The 14,974-nt window shown below is 35.6% G+C and overlaps 1 protein-coding gene across 2 annotated transcripts in view; it reads left to right on the forward strand.

The window, feature by feature from the left end:
* Positions 1-14,974, forward strand: part of GLT1D1 (glycosyltransferase 1 domain containing 1) — a 57,227-nt gene that overhangs the window by 16,844 nt on the left and 25,409 nt on the right. For both annotated transcript variants that reach the window (XM_080559680.1, XM_080559681.1), the window contains exons 4-6: positions 1,215-1,266; positions 7,380-7,416; positions 8,595-8,651. In XM_080559680.1, coding sequence (XP_080415806.1) covers positions 1,215-1,266; positions 7,380-7,416; positions 8,595-8,651 — 146 coding nt within the window. The remainder of the gene's footprint in view (positions 1-1,214; positions 1,267-7,379; positions 7,417-8,594; positions 8,652-14,974) is intronic.

A 14,974-nucleotide genomic window follows, 5' to 3' on the forward strand; every position in this document is an offset into this window, starting at 1 on the left:
CTGCATATGTTTCTCAAAGGCTAAGAAGTAGAAGTCCAGATGAGCCATGTTAAACACCCATAAGGGTAAAAGAGGAAGTAAGTTTGGGAACAGAGTTACCGTCTCCCTTCCAGGTGAAATAAAAACCTAACCATGAAGATATTTGGATACACCTTTGTTTGCTTGTTCTTACTTTGGTAATATAATTTGTATGATTACAGAATAGGAGGAGATAGTGTTCATATCTCAGCCAATTCTACACTTCAGTTATTTTAATTGCCTTCTTGTTACAAAGAAAAGGAGAACAGTCATAATGCCCTACCCCTTAGCAGTTGCCTGCCTGTTAGTATTATGGTGGGCTGGCATAAGAGTCTCTGTCCAAAATGATGAATGTGGTGAGTCTCATTTCTGGATACCCAATTCTTGCTTACTTATTATAAAGGGGTATAAAGTGCCTAACTCAGCACTATAAATTTCATCTCCTCTGTAGACGCCTAACATTCAGAAGTACAGAACTGAGTGTCCCAGGTCTGTTAAATTCTAGAGTTGAAGCCTAATCACTGGATCTTCTTTCTTATTTTTCAGTTTATTTAATTCTGATTTTTTCTTCTTCTTCTTTTTTTTTTTTTTCTTTTTTAATTAAAGGATGTTCCATGAAGAATAACAGTTTTGTCTCTCACACATTTTTTTCCATCAACAGCTTTGACTACTTAGAAATAAGGAGAGAACACTGGGGAAAGGTTTATAAAATTCTGCCTGCTCACTTGAATTAAATTCAGTAGCAATGAATAGTAGGACTGGGTACTGTCAAATAACAATAGTACAAAACTAAAGATTCCTTTTTATTTAGTTCTCTGGTTGTGAAGAAGGCTACTGCAACTTGCAGTGATGTAGAAACAAGGAAGGCTGTCTGCTGCTGCCGCTGTGTGTATAAATCTAGATAAACTACAGGATGTTCCTATTATTTGGGTTTTCTCCTATATTTAAGAAATCATCACTGTAACTCCACAAGAGCTCCAAGTTGTAATCCATTTAAAGCCTGGAGATACCATTTGTTTTACCAGTGTTTTCTGGTAAAACAAATAGAAAGCCTGCTTTCTGTCTTTCCATCTATAATTATTTTTATAAGCCTCTGCTCATCTTTCTTATAAATATTTTCTTCTGAAATGCTTCTCTGTTGTTATGTTCAAACACTTTAAGTAGATGATCCCAACTATTTTTGTCCATTTAACTAGGTTTGCAGTGGCTTTCACGATGAAAATGAAGGAACTGGCAGCAACAGAGTGGGTATGTTTATGTGATGATGGTGATCATTATAGTATTAGCAACTGTGCATTCTCCTAAAATGTTTACTAAATAATGCTAGAGAATTGTAATAATCTTTATATTCTCTATTCCTGTTCTTTTCTTTCAGAGGAAGCACTTTGTACTTTGACAGGTCAGATAGATCTGGCATTTAAAAGCTGCTTAGTATTTGAAAAGAGTATACAGCAGTTTAGGAGGAGCTTCTCTGTAACATTTTAAATTAAGCATTGTTATCTTGAGCTTCTCCTGATACCATATGCATATATTGGTTTTCTGCATCATTTAATAAACTTTATGTTGAAAAAATTCCACTAAACAGCTTTACTTACAATAAAGAATTTGGAAGAATAATTTGAAAATATTTCTTTTATCAACACTAGAAATTGGATGAACTTCTTTATGTGAACTGCAAAGCTAAAATTGAAGTTATGCTAAGCCCAGCAGTATGTGATGCACAGCAGTACTGACTAGGCCTTGAGAGATACATAGCACATAAATAGCACAACTTTTAAAAAGTCATCTCTGCTTCCAGAAACAGATTGAAAGACATTGCTGAATGATATATGGAAAAATACTGAATACAATTATTTTTATCCAACAGTATAGTGGTCAAATACATTTGGCATAGTATTCGAAGGGGGTTATTTAGCCAGCAAAGAACTGAGAGTAATAATACAAACTAAAATTCCTAGAATATATTAGTTAACTATCAATTTTCAGGTTCAGCAGAATGAAAAACATTCAGTAAAATGTTTTTTAGTAGCAAATATATTATCCATGTGGAAGATATTTTATTATGGTGAATCTAGTTTAAAGGTGAGTATTATATTCATGCAGAGAAACGTCAGTACATACAGAAAAAATCAAAAGACCTTTCAAATGGAGTTTCTTTGATAACCTCATTTAATTAGTCAAAATATTTGAGCTGCTATGCTGTTTTATTATAAAAAGCGTTTAACATAAATCCCCTTGTCTGTAAATACAAAGTCTTCATATTAACTTCGTATTAACTTAATGAATCCTGGATTGGTAGTAAGCAATGCAAAAACTCATTTGTTTCCATATAGACTTACTGACACCAGTCATATTTTGTAAGGGCCCAGAAGCTCACTGGGTGCTTGGTACTTAAATGTGCTAAATCCAAATCTTTCACTTCTGAAGGTTATTGATAGCTTTGCCATTGAGTTCAATGAGTTTGGGATCAAGCTCTTAGGGTTAATTTTCCAGTCTCTCAGCAAATATTGATCTCAGGTCTTTGCAACTAGTTAGTTTAATTCATTCCACAGACTGTTTAAATAATGGGTAAGTGCTGTACAAGATGAGTGCAGTTGCCTCATGCACTTCCTTGTGAGGTGAACATGCTTGCTTGGATAATGTGCTGTGCATGCAGTTAAAGTGTGAGTTCAGACAGTTTTAAGATAAAAAACTCAAGTGATTTATCCAGGGCTTACCTAATTTGACTGCTGTTGTTGAGCTTCTTAATATTCTTTTTTGATCTTGAAATATAAAGACAGGACTTTAAGTTTTAAGGGAGAGAAAGAGTAAATGAAAAAGCATATATCATTTTTAGGAGGAGAGTAGAGTTAAATTAATGTTTTAATTTTATCTATTTATTTATTTAGCCCCTGAAATAGTAAGATAATTAAGTAATTTCAAATACGTTATCTTCATTTCCTTATTGTTTTTTGAAAATAACTCCTGATATAATAACTGATACCTAGAGGTTATATGTTTTAAAAATAGATTGTCTAACAGCAAATAGAATTCCCTTCATCTCTTGGTTTATTTCTATACATTCATTCTTTTCCCAGAAACCATGACTACAGTATTAGAATAAATATGTTTTGGTTCTCTTTCTCTTTATTTAGTAGCTACAATTATGTCTACTGTACTGCAAGTCTACTTCAGACATTCACTGTAGTTATTGGTAGTATCTGATGCTCCGGTTGGAAAATAGACTGGATCAGCCTTTTCACCTTTCTGTGGTTGAATTCATGGCAGACTTCCAGTGGAAAAAAATGAGACAAATCCTGGAAGTAGGCAGTGCTCAATCCTTTTTTCTGAAGAATGGAGGAAGACGATAAAGAGCTGCCGGTCATTTGAGTACAAGGAGTGCTTTTGGGTAGTGTGAGACAGCACTGCTGACCTGTGAAATAATCCACACTCCACACCAGGCAGTAGGGCTTGTTAGCTCAGCTGTTTGGTGTGTGTGTGTGAGGTTAGTTTTCCAAATAACTTGTTGCCTAAAGTCTTGTACTGGATCACAGAGAACTGTAATGAGCATCAAGGCTAGTGACGGGAAATCAGTAACTGGCTGTCAGTAAGGGGCAACATAACTGGGATAAAAAGAGAAGGTCGGAACCACCCTCTGCCAGCTATTAGCTCCACTCACCTTATCTTGTGAAGTATTGGTAAGAAAAATACTTTTATTTTCTATATTTGAGGTGAGAAACTCTTAGGTTACCCTGTATGGAGTCAGGAGTTAGACTCAATGATCCTCATGGGTCCCTTCCAACTCAGCAGATTCTATGAGTCTGTGATGAACAATAAATGTAAGAAGTAGAAACTAACTGCTGGATATCTTTTCAGTTTTAATTTGCATCATAATATAATAATTAATACACCTTTGCCTAAAGAAAATCACTGAGAGGTGGAGCCTGGACAACACAACAATTTAATTTTTAATGCTTTCTTTCAGCATGAATTGATTTTTGATCTATGCACATAGAGGATGTGGTAGTTACATTATAAACATAACTTGGTTTTAATAGTTACTACAATTAACTTCATGATGGGTAAACAGGAAAGACAAAGTTAACAGAGTATAAGGAGGAGAAGCAAACTTTAACTTTGAAATCATTTTGAAATCAGCACTTATGTTTTTAAGAACTTGACTTAGTTGATTTTACCTAAACACCTTTGTGCTCCTGGTTGGAGACTCATTCAGTGTTTTGGAGAAGGTTGTGGCAGACAGGGAACTGGAGGCAAGTCTGTCAAGCCCTAAACTGAAATATCACCTGCTGAGTTGTGTCGTAAATGCTGAGGTTTTGAATTCTTTTTACAACTGTATCTTTGTATAAAGGGTAAGAGCAAATGCCATACATTTACTTTCAAACACTGAAAAACATAAATACGTCTTACCATATCACAGCTCACAGAATATCAACACTCTTTACATATTAACTCACCCTAATGTGAACTACATTATTCCTGTAATGTGTGCTTTATTAGTTAGACAGTCAATAATTTAAATTACAGACATGTAAGCAATAGCATTATGCATAAGGGGTGTATCTTCCAACAACTTCTTTTCTATTACATTGGATAAATTGCCTTTAATTATGAAGTACATGATATAGCTTTTGTAATAATCTGTATTCCAAGTAAGTGCAAAATACTGTAAAAGATCCCGTGCTTATGGTCAGTGTTTTATTTCAATAGTGTAAAAGTGGTGCATAAGAATTACCTAAGCCAGTTTTATTAGTATTCCATTTCATTTTTCCACTCTCCCCACTGCTATTTAAAATAAAGAACAAAATATAAAATTGATCTATAAAGTGTGAATACATCTCTACGCCAGGTTAAACAATGTTCCTGCTCTTTTCTTCTTGATGATCTAAACCCTCGCAGGAATATATTTACTCACCATAGAGCTATTACGGGTCTAGTAGAGCATGAAACCAAATGCTTAACTTCAGCTTATTTTTGAAACTTAGTGGTTTTGGGGAACTTAGACCACATCTTTACCCACCAAAGTCAGAATTATGCAGTGTGTCAGCTATAGAGGAAGGGCTGGCTTAAGCTGCCCCCTGCTCCATCTGCTTCTTTCCACATTTTCTTTGGTTGCATCTGTGTCCTAGCTCTGAATTTCAGCTCTTCCATTTGTCTTGCAAATTAAAATTTTGCAGTTGGCCTCCAACTTGCAGTGCTGTCTCCATCATTTGCAAGGCTTTTTTTAGGATTGGAGAATGCAATTTAATTTAAAGTGCTACTTATTCATAGGTAAGAGAAGGATGAGGAAATGTTAAGTAATAAAATAACCTATGAAACCATCTTTTTTTATTTTTTAAATCGTTTGAACACAGAAGTTCATATGGCTTTTGAAAGATATACTTAATCTTCTACTGTAGCATAAACAGCATTAAATTTTCCCCACTTCATTTATTAATGGATTTCCTGCTTATTCATGTAGGTTTTGTGATGTAGCTAATTCACTTTGATTCTCAGAAACTGCCCTCTTCCCCTCCTGTGAACTGCTTGTTGATGATTATTCAGTTTTCTGACCTCTTTTCTGTCAATTTCTTTTTCCATTTTTCTTTTTCCAGTTCATTTTTAGTAACTAAAATAGACTGTTATGACCCAGCAGTGAACTGTAGGGGCAGTCACATAGAAATGTTGAAATGAAAAAAACAAAATCTTTGCAATTGAAAAAAAAAAAGTCAGCTCCTTGACTTCTTATTTCCTGAGCTGACTGGTTCAGGACTTGGTTGCTTTAGCACTTTGTTTCTGCATTAATTCTCATTCTCCTAGTACAAGCTCTCTTCCTTCCTGAAGTCATTGTCCTGCAGGTGTGATTTCACAAGCTGCAGTCTGCTGCTAAGAATGGAATGGGGGTGGGAGAGAAGGGAAAACTAACGTGCAGCTTGACATGATCCGACAGTATAGGTGATGCTCTACTTTGTTTAACTCTGTCTGTGTTATTCATTCCACCAGCTTTCCACATTAAGAAGCAGGGCTGCATAGCAATACTTAGCTTGAGGAATTCAGTAGTGTATCATCTGTGTATCAGCCATATGTTCAAAAGTGGAATGGTTGGGGTGGCAGTCTGAGAGTCCTTTTCATATTTGCTCTTTAGAAAGAGCTGTGGTAGACAAATAGTCAGTGACTCATAGAGTCACAGCCTGCTAAGGGACTGGGTGTCTGTACATGATGAAACGGGCACTAAAGAGGAGTCTGGTTTTAGCCCAAAGACAGCAAAGACTGGTGCTCTAAGGAAGGTTGTTCCTTTTGGGTCACTGTGATGCTACATTAAGCAATAGCTACTAGAACTGCTTGAAAGAATGTAATTTCAAACTGAAACTTCCAAGGTAATATTGAGCAAATCTATTAGAGAATACGCGACTTGACCAATGCCTTGGTTTACTCCTATACAGGCACTGCAGCCAGCTTTTAAAAGAAATAGGAACTGTCTGAACACAAAGCTTTCGCGAATACTTTGAGCTCAGAGAAACTATGCTTTTTTTGCTAGAGGGGAAGAGTGGTTTTTTTTGTTTGTTTGCTTTTGTTTTGTTTCCCCATTTGGAAAGATCCCATGGCTATTTCTGTGTTTTCATGAAAAAAAATGAGTAGCATTCCACAAATTCATGATTGGAGTTATAGAAAGGTAATGAAGTAAGAACTCACTTAGTTAGTCACATAAATAACTAGTGTAGTAGCACTTCAGGAATAACTTTGGAAATATAGTAATTACCCCTTTTACTGTATCTATTTTAAAATAATTTATTGTGCAATTCTTATTTGGGAATATACTGCAATACCTAGTACTGGCCAATTTTCCCGTCTAGACAAGTGTCTACATATATTTGACAGCAATCTTCGAAAAGGTTAGTGGTATGTAGGGCTTGTTTCATGCCTGATGTGTTTAAACATTTTATTACGGATAAATGTAACTGTGATTCTGAGACCAGCTGTACTTTTTCTTTGAAAACCAGAGTGTTTGGGAGCTAGGGCTGTTTTGTAGTTTAAAATCTTTTTTATTCTAGGGAAGTGTTTTCTTTTTCTATGCCATAAGCAGGTTAATGATTTTGAGAAACTACGGTTAAACAAAAAAAACATGTTTCTACTAATCTGGTAATTGTGTTAATTACAAAATGGATTCATTGACACTATAAATGTTCAGAGTAAATGTAATTTTAATTCCTGACTTTGTTGCCTGTGGTCTTATTAAAATGTTCCTTTCTAATGGTCTTTTTTTTTTTTAATAGTTGAAAGAAAATCACACTGATGAGCATGTTGTTTTACTAGATTTTTTTAAAAGACTGAACAGATCTTTTATGATGCACTACGAGTCACTTTTCTTCTCTTTCTCTTTAAAGCCAGATACTAGGAAGAAAATATATGTCCAAACTCAAGGTGAGAGTTTTGAAATATTAACTAAGGCATTCAATTGATTTGGATAATATATTTAGTACCTGTATGTTTATGTATCTATCTTCTTTGCTTCAGAAATGTTTTGCTGAAATGGGCCTTGGGTTTGAAGTGCTGGCTACGCTGAAGTCAAGCTCTTTGCTATTGAGTTTATTTGGGGTAGTATTCCACTCTCATAGACTAAATTTTCAACTCATTTTGTGCTTTTAAAAGAAGTTTTTCCAGATGCCTTACAGTGGGAATCTGAAAGATAGGGTAACAAGGGTCTTTCTCCATATGTAAGTAAGTGGCCTTTGTATTAGACCCTCACTCTGATTTCACACAAGTTGATAAATGATTACTCTATGAAACTCTAAATTTCTTTAAGTGCTATAGGCTGAGTTCCTGGAGTAATGACACCCAGCAAGTATGTAAATCAGGGTATATTACTTAAGTGAGTAGTCTAAGGAACATTCTCCTCAGCCTTTTAGGTGTGTTTACTTAATCTACAGCTCTCAGTTTAATTTATCTAAAAGTAATTGTCTACAGATTCCAAAAGTTATTGCATTTTGTATATTTTGCTTTCAAAGAATAAAAAAAAATTTTGAAATTTATTTTGAAATTACTCAATGAGGTGTATTTAATTCATGTTTACTCTGTATTTAAGCTTCTTATGAGATAATAGATAATTAAGAGATTAAATAAATTACTAAAATCATTTCATTATTAAAATAATCTTTAAGGCAAAACAAATAATATTAAAATATATTTTTGATATTGATTTAATTTAGTTGCTTTGCCTTATGTTAATGACTTGAGTCTGAGCTGAACCGTATCTGTTTTGGAATAATCATCTCCTTCAGAAAACAGTATCTCGTATGTAGATTTTACAAGGCCAAATTTAGCATGGTGTAAAGGGGCTTATTTCTGTGGATTACTACAGTGGTTCATACACAGCGTGATTGTGTGAAATTTTCAATTCCATTTCAATCTGATTACTATAGAAGGATTGTGCATGCAACCTGAAATTGTTGGGAAGAGGAAAGCTTGAGTTGTGAACAGCTGTGTATAGAATTCAGTGTGCTTGAGAGAAATAGGTTTTCTTAGGGCAAGACTTTAAGAGGCATAGTTCAGGCATATAGGGACCAGTCAATCAAGTTGCATTTCTCTTTTTTTCAACACAGGAATCAAGACTACACCCAGTGAAACATTCGACTGGTATAGATTTCTACAAAATGCAGGTATTACTCGCTTTTCTGTATTTGCCATATTTATGCTTAATAGATTTCATTCTTGAAAGAATTTTAGAATGAGAAGGTTAAATGATTATGTAATAAAATGGCCTCATGATATAAAAAATTAAAAATATTAGATTCAGGTAGAACATCAGTCACACACTTCTCACAGTTCAGTAAGCTATTCAGACTGTCTCTCGACTGCAGGTTTGTCCAGTACTGAATTGCATCAAAAGATAAAATATTCATGGTATGGGTCAGTATCCCCTAGGAAGTTAAGTTAGACCTAAGCACCAATACCTGGCCATGCTGTGCTTCACAGCTGTGTGATAGAAACTGAGGATTTCTATTGCAGAATTGCAGGTGAAGTGAAAAAGTGGTGAAGAAGGGAAAAATGTTTTGATGTTTTAATATTTGGTCTTGATCTAGTGTCTGTCTCCGTTTTCACTCATGTAACGGCATGTAAGGCAGATGACCTAATTTAGTCACCTGATCTCGGCAATACTTTAAATACTTTAATGTAGCTGCCTTTCCCCAAAAGAATTTGTATGCATTTTACAGTGGTAAAAATATTTCAGTGTTATAGTCATCAATCTGATCTCTTATAGTACAGCTCTTCCCTCTGTTACTAATGAATCCTCACTATTCAATTGCTTTATCGTATCAGTAAATGTGCACCATTCTTCAAAACGGGTGTCTAATTTTAAATTGAGCATTGTGAGGTTATTTTGTTCTCAGTAAATCATGGCCCACAAGCACAGCACCACTAAGATTAATAGTTTTCTGAAGTGAAATGATTTGTCACTTGCTAGCACAGCCCTAGCATTGATTGGACCTCATGTCTAACTAATCTATGATTAAAAGTGCAGTCAACAGATCAGGGAGGGGGGAGCTCCCCCTAAGTGCATATCATCTAATCTATTAGATGCGGTCTTTTGCCTAATGTGTACTAATGCAAAAGCGCAAAATAATTCATAAAGTACATGAAAAGCAAACTAAAATGCAACTCTAACACTTGTGCCTGTGAAATAATAGCTTGAATACTGGCATCACATTATTCAGTGGTTTGGTTTTGTTTTTCTTTTTATGACTGTTTCAACTCACAGAAGGGTTGAAGTTGGAAAGGAACCTCTGGAGATCATCAAGTCCTGCCAAAGCAGAGTCACCTAGAGCACATTGCACAGGGTCACATCCAGGCAGGTTTTGAATATCTCCAGAGAAAGAGACTCCACAGCCTGTCTGTGCAACCTCTTCCAGTACTCTGTCACCCTCACAGGCAAGAAGTGTTTTCCCATATTCAGGTGGAACTTCCGATGTTTCACTTTGTGCCCTTTGCTTCTTGTCCTGTCACAGGGCACCACTGAAAAGAATCTGGAACTCATTGATTTTATCAGTCTTGTCTCTATTTCCATCTCTGGTGGCAAGCTAAAATTTCCACTTCTCTTAATATTGCACATGGAGGCAGGTTCTTGACTGTACCTTTGCACTTATTAGAACTTCCCACTGAATTGCTTTTCTAGGGATTTGCAATTTCAAGGTGTTTGAAATATTTACAATTCTCCTAATGCGGAGCAATCAGTAGGAAAAAAAAAATAGAAGGCAGTTGTGCTCAGAAGAATACTATTTTGATAATGCTGGCTTGCACAATGAAGTGCACTTGAAAAGATCCTTTTATGCAGATAAAACTGTCCAATCTCATTCACTTCTTGGCATTTATGATCTTTTTTAAAACAAACAAATGAAAAACTCACACTTTTGTCATGAAGATCTATTCCATACCTAAGGCAATTAATGATTTTTTGGGGAAATACTTCTCCAGATAACTCTTGCCTATATCTTTAGCAGTCTACTCGAATTTATATCAGATATGGGGTTCCCAGGACTGATTGTAAAGAAACTGCACATGCCCTACAATGCAAATTACAGTGCATTTGAGCTATCCATGTTAAACATCCTTGGTGATCAGCTCCATACATTGTGGAATTATTCTTTAAAATGAATTAGGCCCTTCAGAATATTTCAAGACTTATATTTTATAGAACACACATCATATGGATATTCTTTGTACTGAATTCTTCAGTCACAGAAAACCTATACCATTTGCTTGACGTTAAATGTCACACTGCTATATAAATAGTCTATTTAAGTCAGGGTAATGGCTTCCAAAAGAATTTAATGGCAGATTCAGTGAGTGGCAGAGTGCATCAAATACATTTCACTGTCAGAGACTTCCTACCTAGCCCCCAAAAGTGAATGGTACTGAATCAAAAGCTAAGCAATCCCACTACATTTGTACATTCCATTTGATCATTTGTGTGGCTAACATAAATGGTAATAGCCTAATATAAGCTGAAGCAGTGCTGTGAAAAGTTTTTTTACTGTTGTCGTTATTGGTGTTAATACCATCTTAATGCAAAAATCATGGAATTTGTACTTTTTCATAGTCTCAGCAGCAGACTTGAGAGTTTCAGAGGTGATATTTGCATAGTTGCCGTGTGCTAGCTGCATTATTTTCAGTGTCTGGCTGTTAAAATATTTATTGGTGAAATCTACAAAAAAAAAGAGGGGTTTTAAAGACATTTTGCATTCTAGTTACAATCAGCTTCACAGTGTTTCTCTTATGTGTATGAGAGACGGCAAACAACAGTAGCCAAAGCAAAAAAAAAAAAAAAAAGTCTAAATTCCAACACAGACTTCAACAAGACAACCTTTTCAGTTTATTTAGTAACTCGAGACTATTTAGGAAAGTACTACAGCCTGTGTCGCTTCGGAGGTCAGACCACATACTCAAAATGGTTTTCTCTGACCTTATAATCTAGGAATCTATATCAGTTTTGTTAGCAATTTAAGATGCTTGTCTGTAGACTTTGGAGAGGCAATGAAAGTTTTGGCTTTTACTGAAAACTGAATGACAGGAAATTACAAGACGGTCTAAGAAAATGCAAAAACTGACACTGATCTTCTTTAACAACTTAGCTCAAGGATGCGATATAGCTATTTAAGATCACAGAGTGCTCATACCTTGATGAAAGGCTCCTTTTGATCTCAGTGGAATGTGGGTGAAGCTGTAAACCCTAATAAACACAGACATCATGTGATCAGAAGGAGATTGCTAACAAAGACTATACTAACGAACTGAGAAAGCTCATCTACCCAGCAGATGTTTTGAAAACACCCTACAAAAGTACAGAAAAGAACTTTAAGTAAGAAAAATACTTTCATTTTCTACATTTGAGCATGTGGTAAGAAACTCTTAGGTTGCATTGTGTGGAGTCAGGAGCTGGACTTAATGATCCCCATGGGTCCTTTCCAGCTCAGGAGATTGTATGATTCTAAAATAGGTCACTTAAGATATGATGGTCTCAAATTGCTTCTGTAACTCTCAGCAAGCTAATGCTTGATATTACTCATTCACTTAGAGGCCTGCAGCTTTTCAGTAAGATTAAAGATTTGCAGTATTTTTTTTTTAACTGTACATCTATGATTACCACATTTTTTTTCCTGATGGTACCTAGAGGCATGGAGTTAAATGAATCTACTCTTTCAAAATCTATTTGGATAACATCTCTACTTATTCTTGACTTTCTCAGAAAAATGATGTCCTTATTAATGCTTTAGAAGTTATTCTGATTTTCATGCTGTTTGCCTGTGTTCATGCTATGCTATCCTGGCATCTAAGTACAGATATTTTAAAAGGCCCAAGTGTAAACTATCATAGTGTATCATAATAGTAAAATTATTGTTTTTCCTAAAAATAGTGGATGTGACAAACAGTTATACAATTTCAGATAAAAAACAAACCAAGCCAATGAAATCTTAAATAACAAACTTCAGCATGCTTCAGTAGGAAAGTGTCGTATTATTAAGATGTTTTTCACTGTATGCTTTTAATATAGTCCATTCTCTCATTCTGTCTTGTAACTAAAGACCTCCAAGCAGTTTAGTAAAAATTAAACATTGTTTTGTGTCAAGGATTCAGTCTGCTTGCAGATGAATGGGTAAATCCAGATGGGTAAGTCTAGATTTGAGAAACATTCTCTAGGGCACACCATGACTCAGAATCACAGCCATCAGGAGGACACAAGTCCTGATTATTAATCACATTTCATCTATTAGATAATGCATTTTGTGCCAGATTCCAATATCAGCAACAGCTACACTAGGACAGCAGTTGGGTACTGTTTTGATCATGCAATTCCACTCTGAAATTACATGTGCCAATGCTGCATTGTTGTGTTTCAGAGTTGAGCAGCATCATACCCACTCTGATCTATCATGAAAAAGGAGTTGCATGACTGTGGGAGTTCCGTGTCAGTCTTAATCTGCCACTGTGGCTGATTCATTTCAGCTCACCTGCAGTTCATTTGTCACCATCCCTGTAGTTCTGTGCGGTATATCAGGTCAGCATACTGTCAAGCTGACGAGAGGAATGAGTTTCCATAATCCTATCAATCACTCTTGTTGTTTTGACCTTTCACATCTTGCTAAAGAGGTAACCTGCTAAGCACGCTCAAGACTGGCCATGGCCAACGTACAGCTGTTTTTTATAGATAAGGATAACTTAACAAGTCAGACTACAGCCATAGATGAATACTACCAAAGCACACTTAAAGGAGCAATCTCTTGCTGATATTAAACAATTATTTTTGTCAGTGAAGGAGATGTTGATTACAGTGGCAAGACTTGCATTCAATGTATAGTGATTTTGAAGTATGGCTGCATACTTCAGAAAATGCAGTCTTTTTTTTTTTTTTTTTTTTCTTGCAAGTGAGTATGGACAAATCTTTCCATTTTATATTTGCTTTGCAAAGCAAACAGAAGGATGCATGAGCTAGGAGATAATGAAGCACACTGTGCTGTTTCAAATCCTTGTTTTTGTAACACTAACAGAAACCGGGAAAAAGAGAGACAAGCATTTCTTTGTTATTTGGGTGTTTGCATGTCATTCAGACAACACAGCGACACAGTGAATGTATCAAAACAGCAAATCAGTTGATTGCGCCATAGCGGTGTATTTCCATTTCAGAAATGAATCACATGGGGCTGTTGTGTCTTACATCTGATTAAGTAGCCTATTTGGGAAAGACAGAATGATAGCAAAAACTCAGATACTGAAACTGTTTATGCTCCAGGAAAAACCAAAAATGTCTTCTTTCAAATACCAGTTTTCACCCAGCTGGTGGCTATAAAAGGCAGCTACTGCAGTTATTCTGTTAAGATGTCCCCCTTGTTAGTGTTCTCGTGAGGAGAAGACATACTAAAATGATTGCTTTCTAGTACAAAGGGCTGTATTTTTTTTTCTCACAGTAGGGGTGCTGACAAGGCTTGAGAGAGCAACAGGTCAGAAAAACAAAAACAAAAAACAAAAAACAAAAAAAACCGTTACAGGCATCATCGTGATGTGTAAATCTAACCATTTTCGGTGAATGAGCAGAAAACTAACAAATACACAGGTGCTTCTTAAGCTTGTTCTTAAGTAGACAGAGAATGCGTAAACTTCCAACACTGAACAGTGGCTGCGATGTGCTGGTAATGCAGTCTTGTCAGGAATGTCTTTTTATGTTTCTAAGTGGATTGAGTTGGTGAGAGTCTGCCTGTAAAAATGAATTAGGTGATGACTAAGATCTACAGCATACAATAAAGTAAAACTACAACTGACTCTCACTTCACTAAATTGAGTGGCAGAGGCAAATCTTTTCCTGAATAGCCCTTCTTTGACAGCTTTTAGAAATGCTGTGCAGGATTCAATCTCTAGTGCAGTGTGTGCAATATCTGCTATTTGAGAGGAAAGTGAGAAACATTCCGTAATAGTGAAGTAGTGCTTTCTAAAGTTTCATGAAGGGGGTAATCTGCCAGTTACAATTCAGGCTTGTGAATGTCTATTCAAAATAATAAATCAAATAAGTAGACTATTTTCTTTAATGAACATTATTTTAGGTAGTTTCACTAGTGAAATAATTAAACTGTTAGTCATGAAATTCTTGGGAGAAGTACCTTTAAAGGCCATGGGATCTGAACGGAAAAATCCAAATTTCAAAGTGTAATTACAGTCTGTAGGGCCTGTTCCACATTTCTGTTTTGGTTTAAGTTTTTTTTTGTACGGGGAACAGAATGATAATCAGGACTGCATAGAGTTGGTCTGTTAGGGCTTTTCATTGTTAGAGCACTTTAAACCCTTGTCTAATAAAATGAAAAGACTGAAAGTTTTAAGATAGAAACAAAAAGATGTTAAGAGATAAGAAGCAGTTATTTTAAGCATGGTTAATGTTGATTAGGATGCTGTCAGATCAAGAGTGCAATAATTGTAATCTCTACGTGAGAACAGGGAG

Source organism: Anser brachyrhynchus, assembly GCF_964034855.1.
Source record: "Anser brachyrhynchus genome assembly, chromosome: 17".
NCBI lineage: Eukaryota > Metazoa > Chordata > Aves > Anseriformes > Anatidae > Anser > Anser brachyrhynchus.